Raw genomic sequence first — 16,226 nt, 5'->3', positions numbered from 1 at the left:
CTTTTCAAATCACTTGTTCTCTTCAGTCTGGAGTACTGCTGTTCACTAATGGCCCCTTACAAGGCAGGCGAAATTGTAGACCTGGGGAATATGCAGAGAACTTTTGCTGCACATATAAATACATTAAAACACCTCAGTTACTGGGAAAGGTTGAAATCCTTTGACCTGTACTCCTTCAAATGCATGCGAGAAAAATACATAATAATATACACCTGGTGCGAGATGGCTGTTGAGGCAAAAACGAAAAAGATCGTTTCCCCTAAATAAATAACTTACAAGAGTTTGTGCATTAGGGAAATAATTTTGATTTTCAGTACTCCTAATTCCTTTTGAAAATAAACTTTCCTTATTAAAAATATCAGACAAAGTACGTATGTATATACATAGAGAAAAGAATTACATACCGAGATCATACTGTACAAACACTATCTTCATCTGTATGTTATATAGAATTTTATCCAGGAAATAAAATTTATTGTGGTACATAAGGGAATTTATACATGAAAACCCTTTAAGTCGAGATAAGAAAATTGATTTAATAAAAGCACTTATATGTCTTGTATACCTATATAAAACTGTCTCAGTTAAATGGGTTTATGTGGCATTTCTTAAAAAAAAAAAATTGAAGTCATCTGCAAGTTCATATCAGATATTTAAGAGAGATTCTTAATGTTTAATTTTTTTTTTTCAGATAATTCAAGTCCACTAGAAATCAGAACTAAATTGGAAGCTTTAATGTGGAGTGTTGAGACGAGGCTGCAAGAACTGAGATGGAACTAAAGAAACACCTGTACTGATTCATTACTTCATATTTATTCCATTTAGACAGCTTCCTTTCTCGAAATACTATTTTTAATATTTCAGTTTTACATATTTCATACCAAAGCATTTTAACAAGTCGGCAGTCTCCCACCGAGGCAGGGTGACCCAAAAAGAAAGAAAATCCCCAAAAAGAAAATACTTTCATCATTCAACACTTTCACCTCACACATAATCACTGTTTTTGCGAGAAGTTCATAGAGAAGAGAAACTTTTCACAGCGCTCAGCCCAAGTTCAACACAAGAGAGCTCATACAAAACATAAGCCATATCAATGTTCTCTGTGCCTATAATATTTTTCAAAGTGTTTAGCTCTATTTAAGCACATGAGAGTTCACACAAAAGAGAAACCATATCATTGTGCAGCATGTTTAAAAAATGTTTCTTGGCAGTGGCATATATTACATCATATGAGCACTCATACAAGTGAAAACCATTTAAGTATTCCGAGTGTCTAAATGGCTTTTCACGGCATTCATATCTAGAACTACTCATGAGAGTTCATGCTAGAGAGAAACCCTGTCAGTGTGCAGTGTGTCTAAAGGACTTCATCAGTAAACCAGAAATTAACCTGGTGGTTAACGCTCTCGCTTCACACGGCGAGGGCCTGGGTTCGATTCCCAGCCAGAGTAGAAACATTGGACGTGTTTCTTTCCACCTGTTGTCTATGTTCCCCATCAGTAAAATGGGTACCTGGGTGTTAGTCGACTGGTGTGGGTCGCATCCTGGGACACTGACCTAAGGAGGCCTGGTCACAGACCGGGCCGCGGGGGCGTTGACCCCCGGAACTCTCTCCAGGTAAACATACAGGTAAGAAACCTTATCAATGTTCAGTATGTGTAAAAGATTTTGCTACCAGATCAGCGTTCGTAAGGCATACGAGAGTTCATACAAAAGAAAAACCATATCAGTGTTCCATGTGTTCTAAAAACTTCGGATCATTCACAGCTGTGTCTACAGCTCTTTTCCAGCAGGTCAAGTCTAAAGATACACAGGAGAGTTCATACAGGGGAGAAACCCGATCAGTGTTCAGTGTGCCTAAGAAGCTTTGCACACAATAATCACAAATAATATCATATACTATGAGAATTTATACTAAGGAAAGATTACACCAGTGTTCAGAATGTCTAAAACACTTCTCTAAAAAAGTCTAATAATGCATATAAGAATTCACACTGGTGAGATGCCATATCAGTGTCCAGAGTGTCTAAAAGAGTTTTCATAGCAGTCTTGTCTTGCACAACACAGGAAAATTCACACAGCAGAGAAGCCACATAAATGTTCAGACTGTCTAAAAGCATTTTCGAGAAAATCCGCTCTAATAACATAATGCCTGGTATAAACCTTGGTAATAAATACCGACAAGTTGGTTTAGAAAGACACGTAAGCAAACACTATAACATATTTATTAGAAAACGTCAAGGTCCCAGGACCGAAACGTTTTCTAATAAATATGTTATAGTGTTTGCTTACGTGTCTTTCTAAACCAACATAATGCCTACGCATAATATAGGCTCTCTTTGCATTGCAACCCACTATTGTAAATACAAAATCTCAATGTAATTTGCAAAGACGTAAAATAAATAAATATATTAATACTTCAGTTTATACAGGAGAGAAACCATACCACTGTTCAAAATGTTAGAAAAAAAGGTTTTCACTGAATTCTTGTCTATTAAAACATTTGAGAGTTGATATTAGACAAACCATACGATTATGCAGAGCTAAAACAGCTTTACAATTTAAAAAGAAATGTAGAAACCTTATGACGTGGGGATATGCTCTTAAAAATTGACACCTTATTGAAAATGTAGTTATGAGAGAAAAAGATCAATAGAAGAAAAATAGGGTTTCATTTGGACACCTTGAAATTCACCAATCACTTTTTTACTATTCTATCAGGCAAATTTATTACAGTATAGCTTATTTCATTCTGTTAATCATTACTTAAAGTATTTGAGGAATGTGAAGAGGGTTAAGGGGGGCTGAGTTGGATCTAGGAAGGTATAGTATCAGCTAACACACTATATATGTCAGATTTGTGTGTATTTTTGTGATTTTAGGCAGTGTAAATAAGCCGTACAAAAAGTTGCCTCAGATCATTTATTGATTAGGTTCATTGGTCTGAAAATGAATAATTTAGTTTCAGGAGTTCTTAACACTTCAAAGTTCGCAACAACACAGTGATTACGATAAATATTCTCATTAAAATTATATATCATCCGAAAAAAATATTTAAAGAATAGTAAAAATATTGAGTTATTTATATCTAAGAATGATCCATACCACGGGCGGGATTTGAACCCGCGGTTAGAGAGCCTCAAAACTCCAGACCGTCGCGTTAGCAATCGTGTCATTACGATTTCGTGAGTCATCTAAGAATGATGATTATTCAACTGTCTTTTGCATGTATCCTCTCAAAAGAAGTTTTGAAAACTATGTTTTTCATAATAAATAAATTTTATAACTAAGACCATCAAGCTGTTAAAAATCTTTTAACTAACAATGCTTTAAGATGTATGTGCAGTGTTATAATTCATTCAGTGAAACATATTTACCTGCTATTTTTTGAGATAAAGGAGCCATTATTCTTTTCATCAGTGCTATAGTAACTGATGCTTAAGATAACGCTAGATATTTGTACACCACCATAACCAGGTCAGACGTCAGTAGGAAATCGATGTGGGAATAATGAGAAGTGTTCATCATGGGTTCTTCCTGTTTAACCGAACCTGATAAAATTTCCCAGGGGCACCCTCACGGGCCTCAGTATCAACATGGACCCACTGTATTCGGAGGAAGATGATGCTGGGAATTCAGCAGATTGGTCCCGCTTGCCAAACCTGAGAAAGTTGTTATCACTGTCAAAGTGTGGAAGTCCTTGCTTATATCGGCGTTTGTTAATGTCCTGTAAATCTTCATAAGAGGCTACATTGATTATCTTGTCCTCAGGGCGGATGTCTCTGGCCCAGGCGGAGGGACTATGAGATGGCAGTGACACATATATGCTTGGAGCACCTCTCTTCATGCGCTGAGAAGTTATCTCCCCTAACTCAGGAGAGTTGACATGGTGGACTGCAGATGCATCTCGCTCAGCACGGGTCATGAGGTCGACTTTTCTGGGTGAGGGGGTCGAGTTGTTGTGGCGATCTACAGACCGGCCGAACCTAAAATAGATACATTATTTAAGTTAATGATATTTTTTAACACATTGGTAGGAGTTTAAGTTCATGGAAGCCACTACAATTTGCTCCATCTGCTAGGAATTGTCAGAGGAAGTAGCGCACTCAGCTCACACACTGAAGTCCAGGGATTGATCCCCCGCTACAGCTGGAGAACATTAGGACGTGATTCCATAAGACACCTGTTATCCCTGTCCACCCATCAGTAAAATGGGTACCTAGATGTTAGTCGACTGGTGTGGGTCGCACCCTGGGACAAAATTGACCTAATTTTCCCAAAATGCTCTGCATAACAACCGGCTTTTTATATAGTAGTATGTCATTGATATCAGCTTGTATACCTTGTACATGTACTTGTAGAAATATATTATTGTTATTATCTAGAAAGCAACACTATCTGGTGAGTATTGGTCAGAAAGTAGACACAGGAAGTTGCCCCAACTAGAGAAATAAGAACATGAACAACTGTGTTGGGATAGTCTTAGAGATTATCAGCAGTTAATTCCATTTCAACATGCACTCATTATATCACTCATTCCTATAAGTACTCACTAGTTGAGTGAAACTAGCTTGTTGCAATAACTGGCTTGTTGCAATAACTGGCTTGTTGCAATAACTGGCTTGTTGCAATAACTGGCTTGTTGCTATAACTGGCTTGTTGCAATAACTGGCTTGTTGCAATAACTGGCTTGTTGCAATAACTGGCTTGTTGCAATAACTGGCTTGTTGCAATAACTGGCTTGTTGCAATAACTGGCTTGTTGCAATAACTCACTTGTTGCAATAACTGGCTTGTTGCAATAACTGGCTTGTTGCAATAACTGGCTTGTTGCAATAACTGGCTTGTTGCAATAACTGGCGTGTTGCAATAACTGGCTTGTTGCAATAACTGGCTTGTTGCAATAACTTTTACTTTCCTATTAATATTAACTTTACATTGCAGATGCCTTTTTTCACTACATGAGAGATCCGATTTCAGTGCTTCCTTATGAATATAATGATGATGATGATGATGATGATAATGACGGTAATAACAATACTTCTTAAAAATAATAATAATATTACTAGTAGTAGTAACAATAATTTATTATAATTATTATTATTATAATTATTATTATTTTATTATTATTTTTTATTATTATCACACTGGCCGATTCCCACCAAGGCAGAGTGGCCCGAAAAAGAAAAACTTTCACCATCATTCACTCCATCACTGTCTTGCCAGAAGGGTGCTTTACACTACAGTTTTTAAACTGCAACATTAACACCCCTCCTTCAGAGTCCAGGCACTGTACTTCCCATCTCCAGGACTCAAGTCCAGCCTGCCGGTTTCCCTGAACCCCTTCATAAATGTTACTTTGCTCACACTCCAACAGCACGTCAAGTATTAAAAACCATTTGTCTCCATTCACTCCTATCAAACACGCTCACGCATGCCTGCTGGAAGCCCAAGCCCCTCGCACACAAAACCTCCTTTACCCCCTCCCTCCAACCTTTCCTAGGCCGACCCCTACCCCGCCTTCCTTCCACTACAGACTGATACGCTCTTGAAGTCACTCTGTTTCGCTCCATTCTCTTTACATGTCCGAACCACCTCAACAACCCTTCCTCAGCCCTCTGGACAACAGTTTTGGTAATCCCGCACCTCCTCCTAACTTCCAAACTACGAATTATCTGCATTATATTCACACCACACATTGCCCTCAGACATGACATCTCCACTGCCTCCAGCCTTCTCCTCGCTGCAACATTCATCACCCATGCTTCACACCCATTTAAGAGCGTTGGAAAAACTATGCTCTCATACATTCCCCTCTTTGCCTCCAAAGACAAAGTTCTTTGTCTCCACAGACTTCTAAGTGCACCACTCACCCTTTTCCCCTCATCAATTCTATGATTCACCTCATCTTTCACAGACCCATCCGCTGACACGTCCACTCCCAAATATCTGAATTCATTCACCTTCTCCATACTCTCTCCCTCCAATCTGATATCCAATCTGTCATCACCTAATCTTTTTGTTATCCTCATAACCTTAATCTTTCCTGTATTCACTTTTAATTTTCTTCTTTTGTATACCCTACCAAATTCATCCACCAATCTCTGCAACTTCTCTTCAGAATCTCCCAAGAGCACAGTGTCATCAGCAAAGAGCAACTGTGACAACTCCCACTTTATGTGTGATTCTTTATCTTTTATCTCCACACCTCTTGCCAAGACCCTCGCATTTACTTCTCTTACAACCCCATCTATAAATATATTAAACAACCACGGTGACATCACACATCCTTGTCTAAGGCCTACTTTTACTGGGAAATAATTTCCCTCTTTCCTACATACTCTAACTTGAGCCTCACTATCCTCGTAAAAACTCTTCACTGCTTTCAGTAACCTACCTCCTACACCATACACCTGCAACATCTGCCGCATTGCCCCCCTATCCACCCTGTCATATGCCTTTTCCAAATCCATAAATGCCACAAAGACCTCTTTAGCCTTATCTAAATACTGTTCACTTATATGTTTCACTGTAAACACCTGGTCCACACACCCCCTACCTTCCCTAAAGCCTCCTTGTTCATCTGCTATCCTATTCTCCGTCTTACTCTTAATTCTTTCAATAATAACTCTACCATGCACTTTACCAGGTATACTCAACAGACTTATCCCCCTATAATTCTTGCACTCTCTTTTGTCTCCTTTGCCTTTATACAAAGGAACTATGCATGCTATCTGCCAATCCCTAGGTACCTTACCCTCTTCCATACATTTATTAAATAATAGCACCAACCACTCCGAAACTGTATCCCCACCTGCTTTTAACATTTCTATCTTTATCCCATCAATCCCAGCTGCCTTACCCCCTTTCATTTTACTTACTACCTCACGAACTTCCCCCACACTCACAACTGGCTCTTCCTCACTCCTACAAGAAGTTATTCCTCCTTGCCCTATACACGAAATCACAGCTTCCCTATCTTCATCAACATTTAACAATTCCTCAAAATATTCCCTCCATCTTCCCAATACCTCTAACTCTCCATTTAATAACTCTCCTCTCCTATTTTTAACTGACAAATCCATTTGTTCTCTAGGCTTCCTTAACTTGTTAATCTCACTCCAAAACTTTTTCTTATTTTCAACAAAATTTGTTGATAACATCTCACCCACTCTCTCATTTGCTCTCTTTTTACATTGCTTCACCACTCTCTTAACCTCTCTCTTTTTCTCCATATACTCTTCCCTCCTTACATCACTTCTACTTTGTAAAAACTTCTCATATGCTAACTTTTTATTATTATTATTATTATTATTATTATTATTATTATTATTATTATTATTATTATTATTATTATTATTATTATTTCTATTATTATTATTATTATTATTATTATTATTATTATTATTATTATTATTATTATTATAATAATAATAATTATTATTATTATATATCCTACAGGCTCTCCTAGCACCTAATTACACTCCTGCTTAGAAACTCTCATCTCGACATGCTCTCATATGTACATTCCTACATGCACTATTACTTACACACTATCATTCCTATATGCACTATTACTTACACACAATCATTCCTACATGCACTATTACTCACACACAATCATTCCTACATGCACTATTACTTACACACAATCATTCTTACATGCACTATTACACACAATCATTCCTACATGCACTATTACTTACAATCATTCCTACATGCACTGTTACTTACAATCATTCCTACATGCACTACTACTTATACACAATCATTCCTACATGTACTATTACTTATACACAATCATTCCTACATGCACTATTACTTATACACAATCATTCCTACATGCACTATTACTTACACACAATCATTCCTACATGCACTATTACTTACACACAATCATTCCTACATGCACTATTACTTACACACAATCATTCCTACATGCACTATTACTTACACACAATCATTCCTACATGCACTATTACTTACACACAATCATTCCTACATGCACTATTACTTACACACAATCATTCCTACATGCACTATTACTACACACAATCATTCCTACATGCACTATTACTTACAACCATTCCTACATGCACTATTACTTACACACAATCATTCCTACATGCACTATTACTTACACACAATCATTCCTACATGCACTATTACTTACACACAATCATTCCTACATGCACTATTACTTACACACAATCATTCCTACATGCACTATTACTTATACACAATCATTCCTACATGCACTATTACACACAATCATTCCTACATGCAGTATTACTTATACACAATCATTCCTACATGCACTATTACTTATACACAATCATTCCTACATGCACTATTATTTACACACAATCATTCCTACCCAAACATAACACTTTCTTGGTCTTCTCTTTATCTGTTTTATTACGTATATTAATTATAGTGAATACTTACAAATATTTTTTTTTATCCTGGAGACATTATTTTTATTTATTTCTTAATTCCTCCACATATTCCTACTTAGCCTAAATTTTTTTATAAATAATTGAATATATCTTCGAAAATTGTAATTTTATGCTTAAAAAAGCTAATTTGTTTCATTTGTGGATTGAGTATGATAAGAGTATAAATCATAATATTTCTCTCTCCTGCCTCATTAATGTCATTCATGTCAGGTGGCCCATGGTCTGGTAGGCAAAGCTTCACACGCTGAAGGGCCGGGTTCAATTCCCGGCAAGGTTGGAAACATTGGGCGTGTTTCTTTACACCGGTTGTCTATGTTCACCCATCAGTAAAATGGGCACCCGGGTGTTAGTCGACTGGTGTGGGTCGCAACCTGGGACAAAACTGGTTATTATTATTAATTTATTATTATTAAAGATTAGCCAGTATTCTCCCGGCCCGGGCCTTTTCCAAGTGGTGGCCCGGCCTTGGCTCCCCCTTTAGGGAGTGTCTGAGACCTAAGTCTCGAATGGGAGGAGGCACAAGTACCTCCTCATCTTTGGGACTAACTGTCCCCAGGCCTAGCCACAAGCTAGGCCTCTCTGGTCTGCCATCCCCGCCCCAAGGGGGCTAATGGGAATGACAGTCTTATGAGCTAAAGGCTCGGGCTCAGGCACCTACCCTACCCTAGAAGGGTTAGGCATGGTGTCGATCCACACACAAAACTGGTGTCAGCTAGGCCTGTATACCTTGTACATGTACTTGTAGAAATAAAGATACTTATTATACTATATTATTATTATTATTATTATTATTATTATTATTATTATTATTATTATTATTATTATTATTATTATTATTATTATTATTATTATTACCATTATAATCTCTTGCCTACTTCATGCACTCTCCGTTGCTTCATGTTTTCTATAAATTATAATTTCCTTGTTACCTCAACTTCCAGTCACCTTTTCTGATTTTTATAGTTTCCTCTATTTCTAGTTTTTTTCTTTTTCCTATTTTCTCCGATTTCCTTCTTACCTTAAGTAATTTCTACCATCGAAGCCTCTGTTGGAGCCCTCCTTACTTAAGCGGTAAAAATCGTCAACACTGTCTATCCATGTCTGGCTTCCTGGGAAGAAAAAATTTCCTAATTCCTTCTCGGACAAATCCACTGAGTCGTTGTCTGTGTTGGATGAGGGAAAGACCTGACTGGGCTGGCTGAGCGCTGCAGCGAGGGGTGGGGCGGGTGAGGCTTGGGCCCATGAACTCCATGTGATAGTTATGGGAAACATCCAGACTGCTAGAAGCATGATGCTCGACCTGAGTGTAAGAGAAATAAACATGTTAGTACCTGTCTTATGATGTATCAAAACTTTTATTTATGTTGCTTTAATGGCGGTGGTGCCCCGTGGCCTGGTGGCTAAAGCCCTCGCTTCACATGTCTAGGGTCTGGGTTCGAGTCCCAGCGAGGTTAGAAATATTGGACATATTTCTTTACACCGGTTGTCTATGTTCCCCATCAGTAAAATGGGTACCTGGGTGTTAGCCGACTGGTGTGGGTCGAATCCAGGGATAAAACTGACCTAATTTGCTTTCGATATAGTAGTATGTCATTGATGTCAGCTAGGCCTGTATACCTTGTACTTATAGAGATAAAGATATATCATATCATTATATCATATTCAAAGAAAAATTATGTTTTCCTATTTTAATACAGTAGATATATTTTTTACTTATAGTGGTTTTTATCCGCTAAGAACCCCCCCCCCAAAAAAAAAAAAAAAATGTATATATTTAGCCGCAGATAAAAATTGTGGAACATGCCTTTGACTCTGAACTGCTGGAGAGACTGAGCTGCTGGAACTGCCATCACAGTAGTGATATCTCAGGCACGTGAAGCAGGATAAGCTTCAATTATAGCTTCAATTATATGGGTGAACATTGGTAGGCCGGCATTTTACACTCGTTAGCATACTGGCTTGCCTGTTGTAGGACTGGCTTGCCATGTGTTCAAAACCCAATATTCTGCAAGTTGCTTTATCATAGCTTGATAAAGTTATCTTTGATAGATTTGTTATTGTAACAGACTTATGCAGTTTTATGTACGCTTCTCGTTTGCTGGAACGAAGATGTGATAAGATGAATCAAGATTCTGAACTGTAGTGAGGCTGTGAACTGCTCAAATGGGAGTGCAAATGTCATAAACATTAGTCTCATAGTACCATTCTAGAATGGTACTGAGCTGAAGAATTAGACACATGCGCAACATCTGGGCATTTTCACTTTGTAGACGTTTCGCCATACCTAGAGTATATCTGGAGAGGGTTTCGGGAGTAAACGCCCTCGCGGCCCGCTCTGTGACCAAGCCTCATGGTGCACCATGGCCTGATCAACCTGGCTTTAAACTAACGTACCAAACACAGCCCGGCTGGTCAGGTACTGACTTTAGGTGACTGTCCAGCGCCTTCTTGAAGACAGCCAGGCGTCTTTTGGTAATCCCCTGTATGTATGCTGTGAGACAGTTGAACAGTCGTGGGCCCCTGACGCTTATTGTGTTGTCTCTTAGCGCACTCGTGGCACCTCTGCTTTTCATTGGGGGAATGTTGCACCGGCTGCCGAGCCTTTTGCTTTCGTATTGAGTGATTTTTGTGTGCAAATTTGGTACTAATCCCTCTAGAATTTTCCAAATGTATATTAAAATGTATCTTTCTCGCCTGCATTCCAGGGAATACAAATCAATGAACTTCAACTGCTCCCAGTAATTTAAGTGTTTTATCGTACTTATGTGTGTCATGAAGGGTCTCTGTACATTGTCTAGGTCAGCAATTTCACCTGCCTTGGAAGGTGCTGTTAGTGTACAACAATATGCTAGTGTAGAGAGAACCAGCAAGTTGAAGATAATCATCATGGGCTTGGCATCCCTAGATTTGAAGGTTCTCATTATCCATTCCATCATTTTTCTAGCAGATGTGATAGATACATTGTTGTGATCTTTGAAAGTGTGATTCTCTGACATTATCACTCCCAGGTCCTTCATAGTAGTATTCTGCTCTATTGTGTGGCTGGAATTTGTTTTATATTCCAATATAGTTTTAATTTTCTCAAGATTTCCATATCGGAGAAATTGAAATTTCTCTTCATTGAACTTTATATTGTTTTCTGCGGCCCATATAAAGATTTTGTTGATGTCAGCTTAGAGTCTGGCCGTGTCTTTGATGGACGACACTGTCATGCAAATTCGAGTGTTATCCGCAAAGGAAAACACGGAGCTATGGCATACGTCTCTGTCTTTGTCAGATATGAGTTTGAGGAAGAGGATGGAGGCGAGTACTGTGCCTTGTGGAACAGAGCTTTTTACTGTTGCCGCCTCAGACTTTACTCTGTTTAATATTACTCTTTGTGTTTTATTTGTTAGGAAGTTATGGATCCATCTACCAACTTTTCCAGTGGCTTTATCCATACAATTCAAGTACATAATGTGACGACAGAACTACATAGAAGACGAAGCAGTAAGTGCCTCCGCCTAGGAGTAGGTTATGAGCACCATAGTACTGTACACATAGTACTGAGTTGTTGGAATGAGACCTAACATCTGAAGAAAGACTGAACTGTTTGAAAAAGAGATAAAAATTCTGGAACTAAAAATTATACTGCTGGAATGAATCGATTGACGTTAGGAGTGGTACTTTACTGGGGTAGGGGGTGGCGCTTTATTGGGGGTAGGGGGTGGTACTTTACTGGGGTAGGGGGTGGTACTTTATTGGGGATAGGGGTGGTACTTTACTGGGGATAAGAGTGGTGCTTTACTGGGGTAGGGGTGGTAGTTTACTGGGGGTTGGGGTGGTAGTTTACTGGGGGTAGGGGTGGTACTTTACTGGGGTAGGGGTGGTACTTTATTGGGGATAGAGGTGGCACTTTACTGGGGATAAGAGTGGTGCTTTACTGGGGTAGGGGTGGTAGTTTACTGGGGGTAGGGGTGGTAGTTTACTGGGGATAAGAGTGGTGCTTTACTGGGGTAGGGGGGGTGGTAGTTTACTGGGGGTAGGGGTGGTACTTTACTGGGGATAAGAGTGGTGCTTTACTGGGGTAGGGGTGGTAGTTTATTGGGGATAGAGGTGGCACTTTACTGGGGATAAGAGTGGTGCTTTACTAGGGATAAGAGTGGTACTTCACTGGGGTAGGGGTGGTAGTTTACTGGGGGTTGGGGTGGTAGTTTACTGGGGGTAGGGATGGTACTTTACTGGGGATAAAGTGGTAGTTTACTGGGGGTAGGGGTGGTAGTTTACTGGGGGTAGGGGTGGTACTTTACTGGGGTAGGGGTGGTACTTTACTGGGGTAGGTGTGGTACTTTACTCCAGAGATAGGACGAAAGAAGTTTTCTTTGATATTTTATAGTGCCCTAATTTCCACATGGGCACTGTATGGAGCTTTAAACAGAATGAATGTTCCCGAATGAGTAATTTTCATAGGCAAATAACCCGTCTCAAAAACAAATAACAATGGCTGGGTTTTATCAAAAACACAGGAATGAGCTGGTACACTGCTTGCTTCTACCACTACCTGACCCCATCACACGTGATCTTGCAAACTAACACTTGTTTTCTCTATTACCTTTGGTGTGATGTGTCTATTTTCGAGCCCAATCTCATGTTGATCGTTAGCCTTATATGGCGGTGCATTTGCTCATCTTATGTACTCAATAAAGCCCAGCCTTTGGCAAGAAGTTATATTAAATGGATGGAAAGAGAATGTGATCTAACTGGAAAATCTGTACTTCCGAAACGATACTTTTAATTGCTTATAGAGGCATTGGAAATATAGGAGACTCTTAACTGCTTGACGATTATGAACTGCTGGTAAGAGACCTTAAGCTGCTGGGATGAGACGATGAATAGAAGGAAGGAATTTCTGAATAATAAGAATAAAAATGTGTACTGTCATGGAAACAACGACCTCACACATGAACATTACCTATCATCATTTAAGTACCCGGCACACGAGTAAGACCCAGTACTGTGAAGGCACCCAGCAGAAGTTACTTACTTGGGCATAATTGCGGTGGTAGTGTGGAAGAGTCGCTTGTTGCTGTGGCTAAGAAAAGACTGGAGCAGAAACTTCTTCCTGGATGACGGCAGCTGTGGTAATACAGTCACCCTTCCATTTGTTGCTCTATATATATACCTGACAAACACTTGACGCACCTCAAAAATCAATCGGAAATAATGTCTGGGACGAGTCGTCGCCTCTGGTAGGCCGGGTCCTCTTCCTTGACACCCTCCACATCTCACTTCATCCCAAATCGTCGGGACGACTCATCATGTGTGATTGTCAACGATGGAAGGGTCGAGTGTCATGGGTAATCTCGCCGATACTTGATACATGTAGCAATTGAGTTTCTGTTTTTAGGAAATATGTGCGTGGGAAAAAATAGACGCGTTACATAGCAATATTTTATTGTTTGAAATATTTTACTCTGTCTTGATCATTATTATTATTATTATCATGGAGAGCGCTAAACTCACAGGGATTATACAGCGCCTTTGGGGAAAGGTGGAAGATTAATTCAGGGAATTGGAGCACAGATCTGATTCCCTAAATCAAGAGCCCTTTACCAGCATCAAGGAACCTCCCTTGAGGGGCACTCTGTCTTGAGCTTATAACGCTCTACATAAGCCGAAACGTTGTCCTAATGAAAGCTTGTTTTGCAACGTGTTTATTGTTTGTAAGTTTATGATTATTAATTAGTTGTATTTTGTATATTTCTGGTATGTTTGTTATTGCTATTTGATGTTTATCAGCTATTTGTTGAAGATAATTGATAATTGTTTTGGTCTGAAATCTGTTGCTTGAAAGTTGATTATTTTGTTAGCACCTTGACAGTTGTCATTGTTTGTTAGTATGGCAGACGATGGTTGTTACTTGATTTTTGTTTCTTGTTGACTTGATTTTGTTATGATTACTGTGAAAGTTTAGAAAAAATGGAGGAGCATTAGTTAGCTCGTAAGGAAATATTTTAATTCATTTAAGAATTGCGAAATCAATTAGAAACAAATGTGACCTGCTATCATTTTCCCCCAGGTTGATATAATTTCCAACTGGTAATTAATATACGTGAGATTGGCAATCATTTCCTCTCTTACATGTATAATGACAGTGTACAGCCATCGGTGAAGGCGTGGAGTTTTGAGATGAAATGAAGCAGATAAGCGCAGTAAACATTCCATAACAGTGAACCAGTTGAATGAACCTGGAACACTGACAACGGCTGAGTGGTTTATAGACTCTGAACCATTCAGAACTGTTTTTTTTTTTTACAGAGGGTTTGACAAGGTTAAGGTTCCCTAGCTTTATTGACAAGCTATTTACAGGTTAAGGATTCCTAACTTTATTGACAAGCTAAGAGCTGGTACCTACATCAGCTCATTTGAAAGCATTTTTGTTGTTATGAGACATACAAGTAGGGAACAGGATGAAGTTGGAGCCATCTGTGGGCCAGCATATTCATTTGATCAACTGACTTTATCTCGTTGACATCATAATGCTGTACGAATGTGTTCCAGACTCGAGTCATCCTGGGGATAAACGATCTCAGATGGAGTGATGTTCTTTAGAAGGGAACAGCCAGAGTGAAGTTGCTGCTTTCTGCCCGTCTTGTGGTATAGAGGCTTGCTTCTCGCTGTCCTCGAAGTGGATCCAAGTGTGGTACTTTGATAATATTGGCCTTGTACATAACAGTAAGGCCACCCACACCCCTCCTGTGTTGAAGGCTCTGCTGAAATGACAGATCTATCCAGGACTGGTCCAGGCGAAAGATGAGACGTGTTGCTCTGTTCTCTACTCTACTCTACTCTCTCTCCCTCCCTCCCTCCCTCTCTCTCTCTCTCTCTCTCTCTCTCTCTCTCTCTCTCTCTCTCTCTCTCTCTCTCTCTCTCTCTCTCTCTCTCTCTCTCTCTCTCTCTCTCTCTCTCTCTCTCTGCCTTGCTCTTGCATTCAGCAGTGCTCATTTTCCCCTACCTTAACCCTTTGTGCCCTTGGAACGCTCCTAATCCAAGGAATGGATCTACCCTTTCCTTCCTCAAATAAAGTAAGTTACTTCCCTTTTTTTCAGATTGTGGTAGGAGGTAGAGCAAAATTTTATACCAAACGAAGAGAAAAGGGTAAGACCAAATTGAGATATATCAGAAAATACTTCAAATTGCTCTGAAGCATTGAAAAAGCACATTTTTCTATTTTTTTTTTAATATTTAATTTATTAAAAAAAAATCACATGAAAAATCCATTAAAATCATGCTTCAACCAAAGATGCAGTAAGGAAAGGAAAAAAAAAGTGTAAAAGCATGGGAAAAGTATGAAAAGAAAAAGGCAGAAGAGGAGAGGAGCATAGGAGCCAAAATATGTGGGAGAGGAGAATATGGGCAGCAATTTGAGAATGACAGCATCAAAAGTCAATTCTGAGCCGAAACTGGTTCACAATGAAATGAGAAAGACATCAGTAAGAGACTAAGTAATAAGGCTGAAGAAGGAATGATGTGACTGCATCATGGCAGCTGACGAACAGGTAAGCGAGTTTCCTCTGCCTGAAGACCAAAGTTCCAGGTCCTCGGAAGATCCACAGGTGGATAACAAGGACTCTGAGATGACGGACACTGCTTCCAACGATCTTATCACCTTCAGACTATAATGACAGATTCTTGGATTGCTCTCAGCACAGTAAGAAAAAGCAAGATAGCACAAACACGTCTCAAGCACCACCCCGATAACGAATGACGTATGTTTTGTTAGTGCATT

At 39.3% G+C, this 16,226-nt stretch overlaps 2 protein-coding genes across 3 annotated transcripts in view; one reads left to right on the top strand and one right to left on the bottom strand.

Moving 5' to 3' along the window:
• Nucleotides 1-2,094, top strand: part of LOC128703648 (zinc finger protein 271) — a 48,241-nt gene extending 46,147 nt beyond the window's left edge. For both annotated transcript variants that reach the window (XR_011391281.1, XR_011391282.1), the window contains one exon: nt 692-2,094. The gene's annotated coding sequence lies outside the window, so the exon portion shown is untranslated. The remainder of the gene's footprint in view (nt 1-691) is intronic.
• A 1,252-nt stretch (nt 2,095-3,346) lies between these two features.
• Nucleotides 3,347-13,572, bottom strand: LOC138851570 (uncharacterized). Its single transcript, XM_070080810.1, has 3 exons — nt 13,482-13,572; nt 9,477-9,758; nt 3,347-3,986 (listed from the first exon to the last, which is right to left on the bottom strand). The coding sequence occupies exons 1-3, from the start codon at nt 13,487-13,489 to the stop codon at nt 3,542-3,544; spliced, it is 735 nt and encodes a 244-aa protein (XP_069936911.1). The 5' UTR covers nt 13,490-13,572; the 3' UTR covers nt 3,347-3,541.
• Nucleotides 13,573-16,226: the final 2,654 nt, after the last annotated feature.

The sequence above is a fragment of the Cherax quadricarinatus genome, unplaced genomic scaffold, assembly GCF_038502225.1.
Source record: "Cherax quadricarinatus isolate ZL_2023a unplaced genomic scaffold, ASM3850222v1 Contig1032, whole genome shotgun sequence".
NCBI lineage: Eukaryota > Metazoa > Arthropoda > Malacostraca > Decapoda > Parastacidae > Cherax > Cherax quadricarinatus.
The sequence above is the reverse complement of the archived record's forward strand: the minus strand, read 5'-3'. Positions and strand labels throughout refer to the sequence as shown.

Bases quoted from the DNA above. Each gene is read 5' to 3' on its own strand.
- LOC138851570 (XM_070080810.1), bottom strand. The intron at 3,987-9,476 runs GTAAGAAGGAAA...TATCTATTTTAG, and splicing joins GATGGTAGAAATTACTTAAG to GTTCGGCCGGTCTGTAGATC.